The following is an 18,604-nucleotide window of genomic DNA, read 5'->3' on the forward strand; positions in this document are numbered from 1 at the left end:
CAGAAAGTCATTTGGAGGCCTGGGTGGATTTGTATTATTCTGTCTTGTTGCTGTTAAACAGGATTTCTATTACCAATGCCTCAACGCTCAACGTCTCTCAAAGAATATCAGTGAAGCAGCTGGGATTTTTACATGGATCTAACAGCTTCATGCTCAATTTTACCAGCGTCACCCTTTCATTCCCAGATTCTCACAGTGGGATATGAACTCTCGTTCTCTGGGTTACTTCTCTAGCAACAGAGCCATTACACCACCCTGTGGTAGTTACCGGGACTGGCTAGGGGTGCACCCCATCAGCCCCAGGGTATTTGGGGGTACACTCTCTAAGTCTCAGGTTATTTGGAGTACATCCAGTCAGTCCAATGTATTTCAGTGCAACCTCTCAGTTGTAGTTGCTTAAATGAAGTGTCTTGCTAGTTTTCCCTGAGGGTTACCGTGTGCTAAAATGTAAAGCTCACAGCTGACAGTGAAGCCCAGTTCTATATAATTGTGATAAACCCAGAACTCAATCGCTAGCACAAGGCAATTATCAGCTTCCAACAAAGTTCAATTTGCAATAAAAAAAACTGTTAGAAAGAATCTCTGAACATCTTAAAATTTACAGTTTGTACAGATAATTAGAACATTCTGTAAGGGTTGCTGAGAAGATTAAATAAATATGTTAATGAAGAAATTTTCACAATTCATCCCTTGGGTTTATGGTGAGTCTGTCGTCCAGTCTCTGATCGAGTGATATTAACTCAACAACCTCATCCGCTTTGATCCTTTCCTGAGGAGATAAAAGAAGGAAATGACCTTGGATTTACATCAACTCAAGTCAGCGTATTAATGTGTTCAAGAAAATCCAGGGGACCCCCTCAGCTTGAGATTCCGGTGCGGAGGGTAAGGTAAGCTGGTCTGTCAAACCTTCCCCCTGCCTTTGCTGGCTGGAGCATCACGACTAGACATTCCTTTCACCATCCAACCCTCCCACCTCCCTCTGCCCCCACCGCCACATCCTGGAGAGGCAAAAAAAAAAGCAGACAGGAAAACCCAGAGCCAATAAACAAAGAAAATTAATCTGGAGAATTTCTCTCTGATCTGATCAGCATCAGACCAACAAGCCTACAAATGCAGAACAGCACCAGAATGGGATCATTGTAATAATCTCTTTGAAAGCTAACTGGATTCGAACACCTGGGACAGAGTGGCTACGAATTTGGACCCGTATCAGCTATCAAAGCGTCAATAGGGGAGGTGGTGGTATTGTCACTGGACATTGGCCATTTGAGAGTTGGGAACACAGGACCTGGCAAGGAGGGTCTTTTCAACCATCTGGACACAGTGTCCAGTCCATTGAAGTCAGGTCAGAGGCTGGGAATCCTGCAACCAGCAACTCACTTCCTGACTCCCCAAAGCCTGTCCACCATCTACAAGGCACAAGTCAGGAGTGTGATGGAATACTCCCCACTTGCCTGGATGAGTGCAGCTCCCACAACACTCAAGAAGCTCAACACCATCCAGGACAAAGCAGCCCACTTGATTGGCACAACATGCACAAACATTCAGTCCCTCCACCACCGACACACAGTAGCAGCAGTGTGTACCATCTACAAGATGCACTGCAGGAATTCACCAAGGCTCCTTCAACAGCACCTTCCAAACCCACGACCACTACCCTCTAGAAAGACAAGGGCAGCAGACAGATGGGAACACCACCACCTGGAAGTTCCCCTCCAAGTCACTCACCATCCTGACTTGGAACTATATCGCTGTTAACTTCATTGTCACTGGGTCAAAATCCTGGAACTCCCTTCCTAACAGCACTGTGGGTGTACCTACACCACATGGACTGCAGCGGTTCAAGAAGGCAGCTCACCACCACCTTCTCAATGATAACTAGGGATGGGCAATAAATGCTGAGCCAGCCTGTGAAGCCCATATTCCGTGAATGAATTAAAAAAAAATTTAAGTTAATTTTGCAGGAGGTTTGTCTTTATGATTGTGGATCTGGCTTCAAGAAGGGCACTAGTGTTTGTTTCAGAGGATGTAGTGGAGGCATTGCTGATGGAATTTCTCTCATGTTCTTATGTGTTGCTGATATACAATCCAGGTCTCACTGTAGAACAGGAGTGTGGTGATGAGAACTGCTCTGTACACTTGGACATTTGTTGACATTTTTAAAAATTTATTCATGAAATATGGGCTTCGCTGACTAGGCCAGCATTTATTGCCCATCCCTAATTGCCCTTGAGAAGGTGGTGGTGAGCTGCCTTCTTGAACCGCTGCAGTCCATGTGGTGTAGGTACACCCACAGTGCTGTTAGGAGGGAGTTCCAGGATTTTGACCCAGTGACAGTGAAGTTAACGGCGATATAGTTCCAAGTCAGGATGGTGAGTGACTTGGAGGTGAACTTCCAGGTGGTGGTGTTCCGATGCATCTGATGCCCTTGTCCTTCTAAATGGCAGTGGTTGTGGGTTTGGAAGGTGCTGTCAAAGGAGCCTTGGTGAGTTGCTGCAGTGCATCTTGTAGATGGTACACACACTGCTGCTACTGTGCATCGGTGGTGGAGGGAGTGAATGTGTGTGGATGTGGTGCCAATCATGTGGGCTGCTATGTCCTGGATGGTGTTGAGCTTCTTGAGTGTTGTGGGAGCTGCACTCATCCAGGCAAGTGGGGAGTATTCCATCACACTCCTGACTTGTGCCTTGTAGATGGTGGACAAGCTCTGGGGAGTCAGGAGGTGAGTTACTCGTCGCACGATTCCTAGACTCTGACCTGCTCTTGTAGCCACAGTATTTATATGGCTAGTCCAGTTCAGTTTCTGGTCAATGGTAACCCCCAGGATGTTGATAGTGGGGGGATTCAGTGATGGTAATGCCATAGAATGTCAAGGGGCGATGGTTGGATTCTCTCTTGTTGGAGATGGTCATTGCCTGACACTTGTGTGGCATGAATGTTACTTGCTACTAGTCAGCCCAAGCCTGGATATTGTCCAGGTTTTGCTGCATTTGGACATGAACTGCTTCAGTATCTGAGTACTTGCAAATGGTGCTGAACATTGTGCAATCATCAGCGAACATTCCCACTTCTGACCTTATGATGGAAGGAAGGTCATTGATGAAGCAGCTGAAGATGGTTGGGCCGAGGACACTACCCTGAGGGACTCCTGCAGTGATGTCCTGGAGCTGAGATGACTGATCTCCAACAACCACAGCCATCTTCCTTTGTGCTAGGTGTGACTCCAACCAGCGGAGAGTTTTCCCTTGATTCCCATTGACTCTAGTTTTCCCAGGGCTCCTTGATGCCACACTCGGTCAAATGCTGCCTTGATGTCAAGGGCAGTCACCCTCACCTCACCTCAGCAGTTCAGCTCTTTTGTCCATGTTTGAACCAAGGCTGTAATGAGGTCAGGAGCTGAGTGGCCCTGGCGGAACCCAAACTGGGCATCAGTGAGCAGGTTATTGCTAAGCAAGTGCCACTTGACAGTACTGTTGGTGACCCCTTCCATTACTTTATTGATGATGGAGAGTAGACTGACTGGGGCAGTAATTGGCCGGGTTGGATTTGTCCTGCTTTTTGTGTACAGGAAATGCCTGGACAATTTTTCACATAGCCGGGTAGATGCCAGTGTTGTAGCTGTACTGGAACAGCTTGGCTAGGGGCATGGCAAGTTCTGGAGCACAAGTCTTCAGTACTACTGCCGGAATATTGTCAGGGCCCATAGCCTTTTCAGTATCCAGTACCTTCAGCTGTTTCTTGATATCATATGAAGTGAATTGAATTAACTGAAGACTGGCATCTGTGATGCTGGGGACCTCCGGAGGAGGCTGAGATGGATCATCCACTCAGCACTTCTGGCTGAAGATTGTAGCAAATGCTTCAGCCTTATCTTTTGCACTGATGTGCTGGGCTCCTCCATCATTGAGGATGGAGATATTTGTGGAGCCTCCTCCTCCAGTGAGTTGTTTAATTGTCCATCACCATTCACAAATGGATGTGGCAGGACTTCAGGGCTTAGATCTGATCCATTGGTTGTGGAATTTCTTACCTCTGTCTATCACTTGCTGCTTATGCTGTTTGACACGCAAGTAGTCCTGTGTTATAGCTTCACCAGGTTGACACCTCATTTTTAGGTATGCCTGGTGCTGCTCCTGGCATGCCCTCCTGCACTCTTTATTGAACCAGGGTTGATCCCCTGGCTTGATGGTAATGGTAGAGTGGGGGATATGCCAGGCCATGAGGTTATAGGTTGTGTTTGAGTAAATTCTCCTGCTGCTGATGGCCCACAGTGCCTCATGGATGCCCAGTCTTGAGTTGCTAGATCTGTTTGAAATCTATCCCATTTAGCATGGTGGTAGTGCCACACAACATGATGGAGGGTATCCTCAATGTGAAGGCTGGACTTCATCTCCACAATGACTGTGCGGTGGTCACTCCTACTGATACTGTCATGGACAGATACATCTGAGGCTGGCAGGTTGGTGAGGATGAGGTCAAGTATGTTTTTCCCTCTTGTTGGTTCTCTCACCACTTGCTGCAGACCCAGTCTAGCAGCTATGTCCTTTAGGACTCGGCCAGCTCGGTCAGTAGTGGTGTTACCGAGCCACTCTTGGTGATGGACATTGAAGTCCCCACCCAGAGTACATTCTGTGCCTTTGACACCCTCAGTGCTTCCTCCAAATGGTGTTCAGCACGGAGGAGCACTGATTCATCAGCTGAGGGAGGGTGGTACATGGTAATCAGCAGGAGGTTTCCTTGCCCATGTTTGACCTGATGCTATGAGGCTTCATGGGGTCTGGAGCTGATGTTGAAGATTCCCAGGGCAACTCCCTCCCGACTGTATACCACTGTGCCACCATCTCTGCTGGGTCTGTCCGGTTTCATTCTTGGGTGTCAAACACTCACTGCAGGAATTTGTACAAGGTTGAGTTGGAGCAGCTGATCCGGTGCTGGATCACCTCCTCCATCGGCCTTTTGAGAGAGGTGGCTGCCAAGGTGTGGGAAATGCTCAGCATATTCTAGAGTCTCTCCTTCAACATATATGAGAGGTGGAATATTTGGCTGACCAGGCATGGGTTGATCTATGGGTTTTGTTTTGGCAACATTCAGGGACAGATTGACTCTCTTGTTTACAGAATTGAAGAGATCGAAAGTGACTCACAAATCTAGTGCAGAGTGGGCAACGACACTGAGTAACCCGCAAACACTAAATCAGGTATGTCTATGGTGGTCAGGTTCGTTTTAGCAAAGAGACAGCCGAGGTTAAAGAGTTTTCTATCGAGGGGGTAAGTAATACTGACACTAGAGGGAAGTTGATCTTTGATGAGGTGAATAGCCACTGTCAGGTAGATTGTAAATAGCATGGGGGCTATCACACAGCCTTGCTTGACCCCATTCCGAATTTTGAAGGTGTCTGTTTCAGATCCCCCACTCAAGACAGTTACAGTCATATCATCATGAAGCCATTGCAGGATTGTGATAAAGTTTCTTGGACATCCAAGATCCACAAAGCACAATCCACAGAGCCTCCTGATCCACTGAGTCAAAGTCTTTGGTCAGGTCGATGAACTGAATGCAATGAGGAGTTCCTTGTGTTCTTCTCAACATTTTTCTTGGATTTATCTGACAACAAAGACCATGTTGGAGGTTTCTCTGGAAGATCTAAAGCCACAATGTGTCCCTGGGAGAATTTCCTCAACCACAGGAAGTAGGTGATTCGGGAGAATCTGTGTCAGGATTTTCCCTGCAGTGGACAAGAGGGAAAATACCTCGATAGTTTCCACAGGGTGATCCATCTCCCTTCCTGTAGATAGTTACAACTGTCATGTTCCTGAAGTTGGGGCGGGGGAGGGGATGGGTGGGGTGGGGGAGAGCGGGGTGGGGGGGGTGTGGGGGGCAGGGCATGGGGGGAGTTACTTTTCCTCCCAAATCCATTGGATGAGCACATGGAGTCCCGATGGCTGCACAGCCGAATATACCCAGTCCCGGCTCATTGAGAAGAATGAAAACTTTGGTGGGGTACATTTACTGTCCTGGGCTTGTACCTCCCTCCCTCAATCCCTACATCTCACACCACACACAATAAAATATGAAAATTATTTAAAATAAAACAGTCTCCCTCCTGTTGCAGAGACTCACCAACTCTCTGAAGAGCGGATCCAATGTAAACCACAATGCTACAGCACATCTCTGGCCCTTGGTGACAGCTTTCACTCCATGTGGATTCTCTTCTCCGGATGAGAATCCAACCATTCGGCCACACTGCGGCTTCACAGCTGCCTGGAGACGATTTAAAACAATCAGAATCTAAACCACATCAGATGATCATTAAAGAAACACTTCAATAAATATATCTTTTCCCTTCAACCAGAAACCAGTCCCTTCTGAAAAAAAAATGCGGGTTTTGACAGTCCCAGATTGATTTTTTCCATATATTCTTCCTTGGGATGCGGGCATCACTGGCTGGACCAATGTTTATTGCCCGTCCCTAATTTCCCTTGAGAAAGTGGTGGAGGGAGTGAAGGTTGGAGGTGGTGGACGGGGTACCAATCAAGTGGCTGCTTTGTCCTGGATGGTGTCGAGCTTCTTGAGTGTTGATGGAGCTGCACTCATCCAGCCAAGTGGGGAGTATTCCATCACACTCCTGACTTGTGCCTTGTAGATGGTGGACAGGCTTTGGGGAGTCAGGAGGTGAGTTACTCATCACACGATTCCTAGCCCCTGACCTGCTCTTGTAGCCACAGTATTTATATGGCTAGTCCTGTTCAGTTTCTGGCCAGTGGTAACCCCCAGGATGTTGATAGTGGGGAATTCATTGATGGTGATGCCATTGAATGTCAAAGGATGATGGATTCTCTCTTGTTGGAGATGGTCATTGCTTGGCACTTGTGTGGGACAAACATTTCATGCCACTTATCAGCCCAAACCCAAATATTGTCCAGGTTCTGGTGCTCATGGACACAAACCATTTCAGTATCTGAGGAATCATGAGTGGTGCTGATGTCAGGAGGATATAGTAATTCTCAGAATATTATTGGAATTTATTGTAAAATAGAGAAACAGGTGTGTGTGTGTGTGTGTGTGTGTGTGTGAATTGAATTAGTATGGGTGCTTTGATGTAAGAAGAGAGGTTAGGTTTGAAATGTTAACTAGGTAAACATGGGGAAGTTTTGAACCATAGGTGGCAAGGGAACATTTGCATTTTTAAATAAACCAAACTAGTTTGTTTTCAAAGGAGGGAGTGAAATGTGTCACCTAGCCAGGTGAAGTTTAGAACAGTGTGTTTATTTTTCCCAAAGATTACTGGTAAAACCTCGTGCTATGAGAGATTTTTATTATCACGGAGATAAAGTCCAAAGACATAGTGAAATAATGGGTATTTGCATTCAAAGGGGAAATATGTATAAAGGAGCAAAGACTGTGTGTAAGGGAAGGCATTTTTAAGATCTTACAAGTATGTGAAAAAGCTTTCAGCATCGATGCCTCAAGCTGCTGTCTTCAAAGGACTGAAGTTAAGAAAACTCACTTTGAATTTGAATTGTTCATGTTTTTTTGCCTGGGTCTTTTATAAATCTATGTGTCTGACTGTTGCCTTAATGAAAGTGTAACTGGGAGTTAGTTTGATTAGGGGATTTAGAAGTTATGGTAGTAATTTGTAGATCTATGTATGTATTTAAAAACCATTTCTCTTATTAATAAATGTTTAATTTAGTTTTGTAAAAACCTGTAAGACTTGGTGATCTTATTACTATTGAATTCAATGCATACATTTCAAAATTTATACAAATTGAAAATTAGTTGTTTCAACTCAGCTCAGTATTTACCAACTGCTGTGTCATAACACTGAACATTGTGCAATCATCAGGGAACCACCCCACTTCTGACCTTATGACGGAAGGAAGGTCATTGATGAAGCAGCTGAAGATGGTTGGGCCGAGGACACTACCCTGAGGAACTCCTGCAGTGATGTCCTGGAGCTGAGATGACTGACCTCCAACAACCGCAACCATCTTCCTTTGTGCTGGGTATGACCCCAACCAGTTTCCCCCCAATTCCCATTGATTCAGTTTTATGACCTCAATACTTCCAGGGCAGGCCAAGGATACCTCCACTTATCCTTCAACACCAATGTCCTCAGCCGCAATCGCAGAACCCTCTTCAATGGTACAACACAGTTTGAGGTCATTCAGTCCATCATACCATGCCAGGAAATGTTGTCATTCCAATCCAACCCAGGTGAGATTCCCAAACTGGTTTCACTGAAAATTAGGTTCAGGTTGATTCTAAACTTACTTCACTTAGAATCCCTCAGACAAGGGCAATGTTCATCTCTGCCTGAGTTGGGTATGAAGCAAGGGGCCAGGGTAATCTGCTAAACATGTCAGGCATCCCTCACCAGTGGCTCAGGGAATGTCCAGTTTTGGGTCCATGAGGCATACTTACAAAGTCCGGATCTAACAGTGATGAACCGAATGAAGACGTGACCAGATGGGCTAAGAGGCAACATCATTACTGGCCTTTCAATCCTTCAGAAGGGAGGGAAATTAACAATAAACATGACACATTCCAGATGGTCACATACATTGTACTCACTGTGATTGTCTTAGCATCAATTTCCGTAAAGATAAATTCTCCTCCTTCAAAATCTCCATTCAGATATAAAATGGCACTGGGGACAGAGAATAGAGACAGCATCACTGGGGGGGACAGAGGAACAGAGACAAGGTCACTGGATTCAGAGGAACAGAGACAGCATCACTGGGGGATGGAGAATAGAGACAGCATCACTGGGGGACAGAGGTGCAGAGACAAGGTCACTGGATTCAGAGGAGCAGAGACAGCATCACTGGGGGATGGAGAACAGAGACAGCATCACTGGGGGATGGAGAACAGAGACAGCATCACTGGGGGACAGAGAACAGAGACAGCATCACTGGGGGACAGAGGAGCAGAGACAAGGTCATTGGAGACAGAGGAACAGAGACAGCATCACTGGGGGACGGAGAATAGAGACAGCATCACTGGGGGACAGAGGAGCAGAGACAAGGTCACTGGAGACAGAGGAACAGAGACAGCATTACTCGGGACAGAGAACAGAGACAGCATCACTGGGGGACAGAGGAATAGAGACAAGGTCACTGGAGACAGAGGAACAGAGACAAGGTCACTGGAGACAGAGGAACAGAGACAGCATCACTGGGGGACAGAGGAACAGAGACAAGGTCACTGGAGACAGAGGAACAGAGACAGCGTCACTGGGGGACAGAAGAACAGAGACAAGGTCACTGGAGACAGAGGAACAGAGACAAGTCACTGGGGACGGAGAACAGAGACAATCACTGGGGGAACAGAGGAACAGAGAGAGGGTCACTGGGGACAAAGGAGAAGCAAAGGCGTCACTGGGGGACACAGAGAGTGTCACTGAGGGATGGAGGTGTGGATATAGTATCACTGTTAATCTGAGTTGAAATCACACCACAGCAGTTGGGGAAATTACATTCATTAATAAATCTGGAATTAAAAGCTGCTCTCTCAGTGATACATTGGCAGCTTCCATCTCATAAAATGTTGATTTCACTGTGATGGTGACCATGAAACTATCATCAATTGTCGTAAAAACCCATCTGGTTCACTATTGTTAGGGGAGGTGGTGGCATGGTGGTATTGTCACTGGACTAGTTATCCAGGTTAATACTTTGGGTTCAAATCCCAGCATGGCAGATGGTGGAATTTAAATTCAATTATAAAAATTTGGAATTGAAAGCTAGTCCCAAGAAGGGTGACCATGACAACTATCGTCAATCATTGCAAAAACCCATCTGGTTCACTAATGCCCTTTAGGGAAGGAAATTTGCCATCCTTACCTGGTCTGGTATGTGTGTGTGTACAGATGTGACTCCAGACCCACAGCAATGTGGTTGACTTAAATGGCCAAGGACGCCACTCTCTTATATTCAAGAGGACAGTTTAAGGGTAATTAGGGATGGGTAATAAATGTTGGCCTCGCCAGCGATGTCCACATCCCAAGAACAAACAAGAAAGAATCAGGGCAGGGGATAGGATCAGAGACAATATGACTGGACAGGGTTTGCAGGGAGAATTGAGAATCTCATGTGCTGTACTCTCTCTTATTCTATGGAAACTTTTCTCTGTTGAATCCATACCCTGGGGGTGTTTCGTAATGTTGGGTCAGGGTAAGGCGCAGTGAGAATTGCCTCAAATACCAAGTCCACTGTCCTTCATGCAATCTCTCCGTATAGTTCAGACTGGCCTTTGCCACACAAGCCACAAGTGAAGATAGTCATCTACAGGAGACCTCACCTTTATACGGTAAAGGCAGTAATATTTACACAGGTCACATAATCAAACTTCCAGGATTACCTCCAACCACAGTTGTCAGTACTTCCTGTAATTCCAGTGTGCACGCTGTCGACTGGACATCCCATTACCTGTAATCCCTGTAAGTGTAGGCTGGTGGCTCCTTCCAGCACTCATTTGCATCTGGATCAAGCAGGCAGTTATCAGCATGAATTGGATGACTCAGGTCATTGCGATTGTCTTGCTGACCTGGAGATAAATCAGAGATATCAGTCCATCGCACACACTGCAGATCCAAACCTGAATTCTGCTCACTAAACCTCTCTGAACTGTCCACAACTTGAACCCAACTCCCAGATTCTCTTGAACCCATCGCCTTCTCACAAATAACTTCCACCAACCAGAATTAAAAACTCCAAATTCATTCCTAAAATTTGTAGTATTTTCCCAGCAGGTTTATTGATCATGTAACAACCCCACCTGACAGTGTGGAAATATTAGCAATGCCAGAGATGCAGGAACATTGGCAATGTGACAATAATGCTCCTTCACCTGTTACCAGCCTGGTAACCATGTTAAACACCTCATTTAGTGATGTAACAGTTTAACAATGGCTAGGACTCAGCTTGAACTGTTGTAAGATGCTTTGTGTAGTTCGGTAGATCTCAGAAAGAGGTTCTGAGCCTTGTACAGTCTAACAATAAATGTTATTAACTACTCATAACTATATACATATATACAGTATAAGGTCTAAGCTCGGAGCTGTCTCATAGAAACATAGAAAAATAGAAGCAGGAGTAGGTCATTCAGCCCTTCGAGCCTGCTCCCCCATTCAATATGATCATGGCTGATTCTCTATCTGAACACCGTACTCCCGCTCTCTCCCCATATCCCTAGGTGCCTTTCAAGTCTAGAAATCTATCTTTAATATATTCAGTGACTTGACCTCCACAGCCTCTGTGGTAGAGAATTCCACAGGTTCACCAACCTCTGAGTGAAGATGTTTCTCCTCATCTCAATCCTGAATGGTCTACCCCATATCCTGAGACTGTGACCCCTTGTTCTAGACCCCCTAACCAGAGGAAACATCATCCCTGCATCCAGTCTGTCCAACCCTGTCAGAATTCTGAATGTTTCAGTGAGATTCCTTCTCATTCATCCAAACTCCAGTGAATTCAGGCCTAGTTAGCCCAATCTCTCCTCATACAACAATCCTGCCATCCCAGGAATCAGTCTGATGAACCTTTACTGCACTCCCTCTATGGCAAGTATATCCTTTCTTAGGTAAGGAGACCAAAACTGCACACAATACTCCAAGTGTGGTCTCACCAAGGCCCTGTACAGCTGCAGTAAGACATCCTTGCTCCTGTACTCAAGTTCTCTTGCAATGAAGGCCAACATACCATTTGCCTCTTTAACTGCTTGCTGCACCTGCATGCTTGCTTTCAGTGATTGGTGTACAAGGACACCCAGGTCCCTTTGTACATCAACATTTCCCAATCTATCACCATTTAAATAATACTCTGCCATTCTGTTTTTCCTTTCGAAGTGGATAACTTCACACTTATCCACATTATCTGGCATCTGCCATATATTTGCCTGCTCACTCAACCTGTCTAAAGCGCCTTGAAGCCTCTTAACACCTTCCTCATCACTCACATTCCCACCAAGGTTTGTGTCATCAGCAAACTTGGGAATGTTACATTTGGTTCCCTCACCCAAATTATTGATATATATTGTGAGTAGCTGGGGCCCAAGCACTGATCCCTGCGGTACCCCACTAGTCACTTCCTGCCACTCCGAAAAAGAGCCATTTATTCCTACTCTCTGTTTCCTGTCTGCTAACCAATTCTCAATCCATGCCCAATATATTCTCCCCAATCCCTTGTGCTTTAATTTTACACACTAACCTCTTATGTGAGACTTTATCAAAAGCTTTCTGAAATCCAAATACACCACATCCACTGATTCTCCTTTATCTATTCTACTAGTTAAATCCTCAAGAAAACTCCAGTGGGTTTGTCAAACATGATTTCCCTTTCATTAATCCATATTGACTTTGTCTAATCCTGTTGACATTTTCTAAGTCTCCTGTTATCATATTCTTTATAATAGACTCCAGCATTTTCCCTACCACTGATGTTAGGCTAACTGGTCTGTGATCCCCTGTTTTTTCCCTCCCTCCTTTTTTAAATAGTGGGGTTACATTTGCCACCCTCCAATCTGCCAGGACTATTCCAGAATCTACAGCATCCACTATTTCCATGGCTTTTTGTACCGTGGGGTGTTGATTATCAGGCCCTGAGGATTTATCAGTTTCAGTCCCATTAATTTTTCCAGCACTGTTTTTTTAGTATTACTAATTTCCTTTAATTCCTCCTTCTTACTAGTCCTTTGGTTGCCTAGTATTTCTGGGAAGTTATTTGTGTCTTCCTCTTAGAAGACAGAACTAAAGTAGTTGTTTAATTGCTCTGCCATTTCCTTGTTCTCTATTATAAATTCTGTTTTGGACTATAAGGGACCCACATTTGTCTTGACTAATCTTTTTATTCTTGCACACTTATAGAAGCTTTTACAGTCTTCTTTCATGTTTCTTGCAAGTTTACTATCATACTCTATTTTTCCCTTCTTAATCAATCTCTTGGTCCTCCTTTGCTGAATTCTAAACCATTTCCAATCCTCAGGCTTGCTCTTTTTTCTAGAAATTTTACATGACTCCTCTTTGGATCTAATACTATCTTTAATTTCTTTCGTTAATTTCTTTTCCTGTTGTGTTTTTGCACCAGAAAGGAATATATAATACATACATGTGTTCCTTAAATAATAATCATTCTATCATGTCTTCTAATGATAGCCAACTATCTTAGCCAATTCACGCTTCATACCTTTGTACTTTCCTTTGTTTAGATTTAGGACTCTAGTTTTGGATTGGACTACTTCACTTTCCAACCTAATGAAGAATTCTATCATGTTATGGTCACTGTTCCCTAAAGAACCCCATATAACACAATTATTAATTAACCCCTTCCCATTGCACAAAACCAAATCTAGGACAGCCTGTTCCCTAGTTGGTTCCTCAACGTACTGGTCTAAAAAACTATCTCGTACACGCTCCAGGAATTCATCTGCCACATTGTTATTGCTAATTTGGTTTGCCCAGTCTTTATGTAGATTAAAGTCACCCTGGTCACTGTAGCACCCTTGTTACATGCATCTCGAATTTCCTATTTAATACCGTCCCCTACCTTATCACTACTGCTTGGAGGCCTATAGACAACTCCCACTAATGTTTTCTGCCCTTTGTTGCTTCTCAGCTCCACCCAGACTGAATCTACATCTAGATTTTCTGAGCCAATATCCTCTCTCACTATCGCACTGATTTCATCCTTAACTAACAATGTCACACCACCTCCTTTTCTTTTTTGCCTGTCCGTCCTAAATATTGAGTACCCTTGGATATTCAGTTCCCAGCCTCGGTCACCCTGCAGCCATGTCTCCCTAATTGCAATCATATCATACCCGTTTACATCTATTTGCGCTGTTAATTCATCCACTTTATTGTGAATGCTCCGTGCATTCAGATACAGCACCTTTCAACTTGTCTTCTTAACATTTTTGCACATCTTTTTTGTACTTTGGCCCTATTTTCTGCTAGCCCTTGTTTCCTCTGCCTTCCACTTTTGCTTTCTACTTTCTCCATGTAATTCTGGGCACCACATTTAGGAAGGATCCAAGACTTTGGAGAGGTTGCAGAGGAGATTTACTAGAATGGGGCCAGGGACGAGGGTCTTCAGTTATATGAAGATAGGAATTAGGAGCAGGAGTAGGTCACCTGATCCCTCGAGCCTGCTCCACCATTCAATAAGGTCAAGTCTGATCTGATTGTAACCTCAAGCCCACATTCCTGCCTACCCCCAATAACCTTTCACCCCTTTGTTAATCAAGGATCTATCTAACTCTGTCTTAAAAGTATTCAAATACTCTGCTTCCACCGCCTTTTAAGGAAAAGAGTTCCAAAGACTCACTACATCCTTCCTTAAATAAGGAGACCAGTACTGTACACAGTACTCCAGATGTGGTCTCACTAGTGCGCTGTACAAACAAAGCATAACCTCCCTACTTTTATAATCAATTACTCTCACAATAAATGATAACATTCAATTCATTTTCCTAATTACCTGCTGCACCTGCATACTAACCTTTTGTGATTCATGCACTAGGACACCCAGATCCCTCTGAATCTCACAGCTCTGCAATCTCTCACATTTAGATAATAAGCTTCTTTTTATTCTTCCTGCCAAAATGGACAATTTCACATTTGCCCACATTATACTCTATTTGCCAGATCTTTGCCCACTCGCTTAACCTATCTCTGTCACTTTGTAGCCTCCTAATGTCCTCTTCACAATTTACTCTCCTACCTATCTTTGTGTCACCAGAAAATTTAGCCACCATTCCTTCCTGAAGATTTGATACTAAATTTTCTAAATTATGAATGGCTTTTGTGGGTTAAATAAGGAGAATGTGTTTCTAGCGGCAGGAGGATCAGTAATGAGAGGGGCACAGATTTAAGGTGATTGACAAAAGAGAAGACGTGAGGTAGCACAGCGAGTTCCTATGACCTGGAATGGAGAGTCTGAAAGGGGGCTGGGAACAGACTGACATAATAACTTGCAAAATACCAACTGGAAAAATATTTGAAGGGACAAAAGTGAACATAATACTTCCAAGTTCGCAGATGACATAAAGCTATGTGGGAATGTGTGTTGTGAGGAAGGTGCAAGGCGGCTTCAAGGGGATATGGACGGGCTTAGTGAGTGGGCAAGAACATGACAGATGGAATGTAATGTGGAAAATGTGAGGTTATCCACTTTGGTAGGAGGAACAGATGCACAGGTATTTACTAAATGGTAAGAGATTAGAAAGTGTAAATGCCCAAAGGGGTAAGGGTGTTCTCGTCAATAAGTCACTGAAGGCACACATGCAGGTGCAGCAAGCAATTAGAAAGGTTGATGGTATATTAGCCTTTATCTCAAGAGAATTTGCGTACAGGAGTAGTGAAGTCTTGCTTCAATTGCACAGAAACTTGGTTGGACCACACCTGGAGTACTGTGAGCAGTTTTGGTCCCCTTACCTCAGAAAGGATATTATTGCCATAGAGAGAGCGCAGTGAAGGTTCACCAGACTTGTTCCCGGGATGGTGGGGCTGTCCTATGAAGAGAGGTTGGGGAAACTGGGCCGGTATTCTCTAGAGTTTTGAAGAATGAGAGATGATCTCATTGAAACCTACAAAATGCTTGAAGGGATAGACAGGGTAGATACAGGTATTTGCCCTGGTATAGAACCAGGGGACACAATTTCAAAATAAGGGGGAAGCCACTTAGGACCGAGATGAGGAGAAATTTCTTTAATCAGAGGGTTGTGAATCTTTGGAACTCTCTACCCCAGGGGGCTGTGGAAGCTCAGTTATTGAGTGTGTTTAAAGCAGAGATTGACAGATTTCGAAATACCAATGACATAAAGGGATATGGGGATAGTGTGGGGAAAAAAATTGAATCAGATGATCAGTCATGATCATACTGAATGGCAGAGCAGGCTCGATGGGCTGAATGGCCTACTCCAGCTCCTACGTTACTATGGCTAAGGGGAAAAAGTAGTGGGAATGGGATAAATTGGATAACTCTACCGAAGAATTGACAAATCCATGCTAGGATGAATGGCCATCTTGTGTTGTATCAGGATTCAAGATTACCTGTTCATTTTCTAACCTCAAAGGAACACAAGCCTAATTTATGCAACCTGTCCTCACAATAAAACCCTTTCAACCCAGGTGTAATTCTGTTAGAACCCTTAAGTGCATTGACGGGCAGAGGGATCTGGGTGTACGGGTCCACAGGTCACTGAAAGTGGCAACGCAGGTGGATAAGGTAGTCAGGAAGGCATATGGGATGCTTGCCTTCATTGGCAGGGGTATTGAGTATAAAAGCTGGGAAGTCATGCTGCAGCTGTATAGAACCTTGGTTAGGCCACACTTGGAATATTGTGTGCAATTCTGGTCGCCACATTACAGAAGGATATGGAGGCATTGGAGAGGGTGCAGAGGAGGTTTACCAGGATGCTGCCTGGTCTGGAGGTTATTAGCTATGAGGAGAGGTTGGAGATACTCGGATTGTTCTCACTAGAGCGACGGAGATTGAGGGGTGACTTGATAGAAGTTTACAAAATTATGAGTGGCATGGACAGAGTAGATAGTCAGAAGCTTTTTCCCAGGGTGGAAGAGTCAATTACTAGGGAACATAGAATTAAGGTGAGAGGAGAAAACTATAGAGGAGATGTGCGGGGCAAGATTTTTACACAGATGGTAGTGAGTGGCTGGAATTCGCTGCCAGAGGAGGTGGTGGAAGCAGGTACGATAGTGATGTTTAAGAGGCAGCTTGACAAATACATGAATAGGATGGGAATAGAGGGATACGGACCCTGGAAGTGCAAAATGTTTTAGTTGACGGGCAATATGATCGGCGCAGGCTTGGAGGGCTGAAGGGCCTGTTCCTGTGCTGTACTTTTCTTTGTTCTTTGTTCTTGTTCTTGAATCTATGTTGTATTCCCACCAAATCCAATACTTCCTTTATCAGGTGTGGCGTAATTCTTGAGAAATGCTATAGACTAATCCTGACACAGAGAAGTCATTCAGAGGCAATGACATGCTGCTGAACACAATTCTATAATCCATTCAGAGATTTTTCTGGTGTTCCTCACACATACAGAATCCTGGGATAGCTGGGGAATGAGGGCATGTAGAACAGTCAGTACATTAATCATGGGTGACTTTAATCTTCATGTAGATTGGAAATATCAAATTGGCAGAGGTAGCCACGAGCAAGAATTCATAGAGTGTATTCGTGACAGTTTCCTAGAACAATATGTTATGGATCCAACCAGGGATCAGGCTATTTTGGATCTGGTAATGTGTAATGAGGCAGGTTTAATAAATGATCTCAGAGTAAAGGATCCTCTAGGAAACAGTGACCATAACATGGTAGAATTTAGCATTCAGTTTGAGAGTGAGAAACTTGGGTCAGAAACAACTGAGCTAAACTTATATAAGGGAAATTACAAAGGAATGAAGGCAGAGTTGGCTGGAGTGGACTGGGAAAGGAGCTTAGCAGAAAAAATGGTTGATGAACAATGGCAGACATTTAAAATGTAAAATATATTTAAAACTTAAAATAGTTCATGACTCACAACAAAGAAATATTCTAGCAAGGAAGAAGGATTGAAGGAGGTGTGTAAACCAACAATGGTGAACCAAGGAAGTTAAGGATAATATTAAATTAAAAGAAAAGACATACAATGTGGCAAAGATTCATGGTAAACCAGAGGATTGGGAAAGTTTTAAAAACCAACAAAAGATGACCAAAAAAAAATAAAGAGAGAGAAAATAAACTTTGAGGGTAAACTAGCAAGTAATATAAAAATGGAGAGTAAGAGCTTCTTTAAATATATAAAAAGGAAGAGAGAGGCCAAAGTGAACATAGGCCACTTACAGAATGAGGATGGGGAAATAATAATGGGGAACCAGGAAATTGCAGAGGAGTTGAATAAATACTTTCCAACAGTCTTCATGGTAAGAAACACTAATAGCATTCCAATACTAAATAATCAAGGGGAAAAAGAGGGGGAGGAAATAAATGCAATAACTATCACTAGAGGAAAAGTATTAGGGAAACTAAAGGGGCTAAAGGCCTATACGTCCCTTGGATCTGATGGGTTGCATCCTAGGATATTAAAGGAAGTAGATACAGAGATAGTGGATGCACTGGTAGTAATCTTCTGAGAATACTAAGGTTCCAGAAAAGTCCCAGAGGATTGGAAAACTGTCAATGTAACACCCTTATTCAAAAAGGGAGGGAGATAAAAAAACAGGTAACTAGAAGCCAGTTAGCTTAACACCTGTCATTGGGTAAATGTTGAAGTCTATTATAAAGAATATAATAGCAGAGCATATAGAAATACATAATCTAATCAAGCAGAGTCAGTATGGCTTCATGAGGGGGAAATCATGCCTGACTAATTTGTTAGAATTCTTTGAAGAGGGAACTAGCAGGATAGATAAAGGGGAACCAGAAGATGTAATATATTTTGATTTCCAAGAGGTGTTCGATAAGGCACCACACATAAGGCTACTTAATAAGATCCCATAGTGTTAGGGGTAGTATATTAGCGTGGATAGAGGACTGGCTAACTATTAGAATACAGGCAGTTGGGATAAGGGGGGCATTTTCAAGATGGCAACCTGTAACAATTG

General features: G+C 44.0%; 1 protein-coding gene across 1 annotated transcript in view; it reads right to left on the reverse strand.

Moving 5' to 3' along the window:
• Positions 1–529: 529 nt before the first annotated feature.
• Positions 530–18,604, reverse strand: part of p3h2 (prolyl 3-hydroxylase 2) — a 239,429-nt gene continuing 221,354 nt past the window's right edge. The window contains exons 12-15 of the mRNA XM_041182953.1: positions 10,431–10,548; positions 8,575–8,650; positions 6,121–6,261; positions 530–769 (exon numbers count right to left, since the gene is read on the reverse strand). Of these exons, the coding sequence (XP_041038887.1) occupies positions 677–769; positions 6,121–6,261; positions 8,575–8,650; positions 10,431–10,548 (428 nt within the window). The 3' untranslated portion in view covers positions 530–676. The remainder of the gene's footprint in view (positions 770–6,120; positions 6,262–8,574; positions 8,651–10,430; positions 10,549–18,604) is intronic.

The sequence above is a fragment of the Carcharodon carcharias genome, chromosome 2 (assembly GCF_017639515.1).
Source record: "Carcharodon carcharias isolate sCarCar2 chromosome 2, sCarCar2.pri, whole genome shotgun sequence".
Lineage (NCBI taxonomy): Eukaryota > Metazoa > Chordata > Chondrichthyes > Lamniformes > Lamnidae > Carcharodon > Carcharodon carcharias.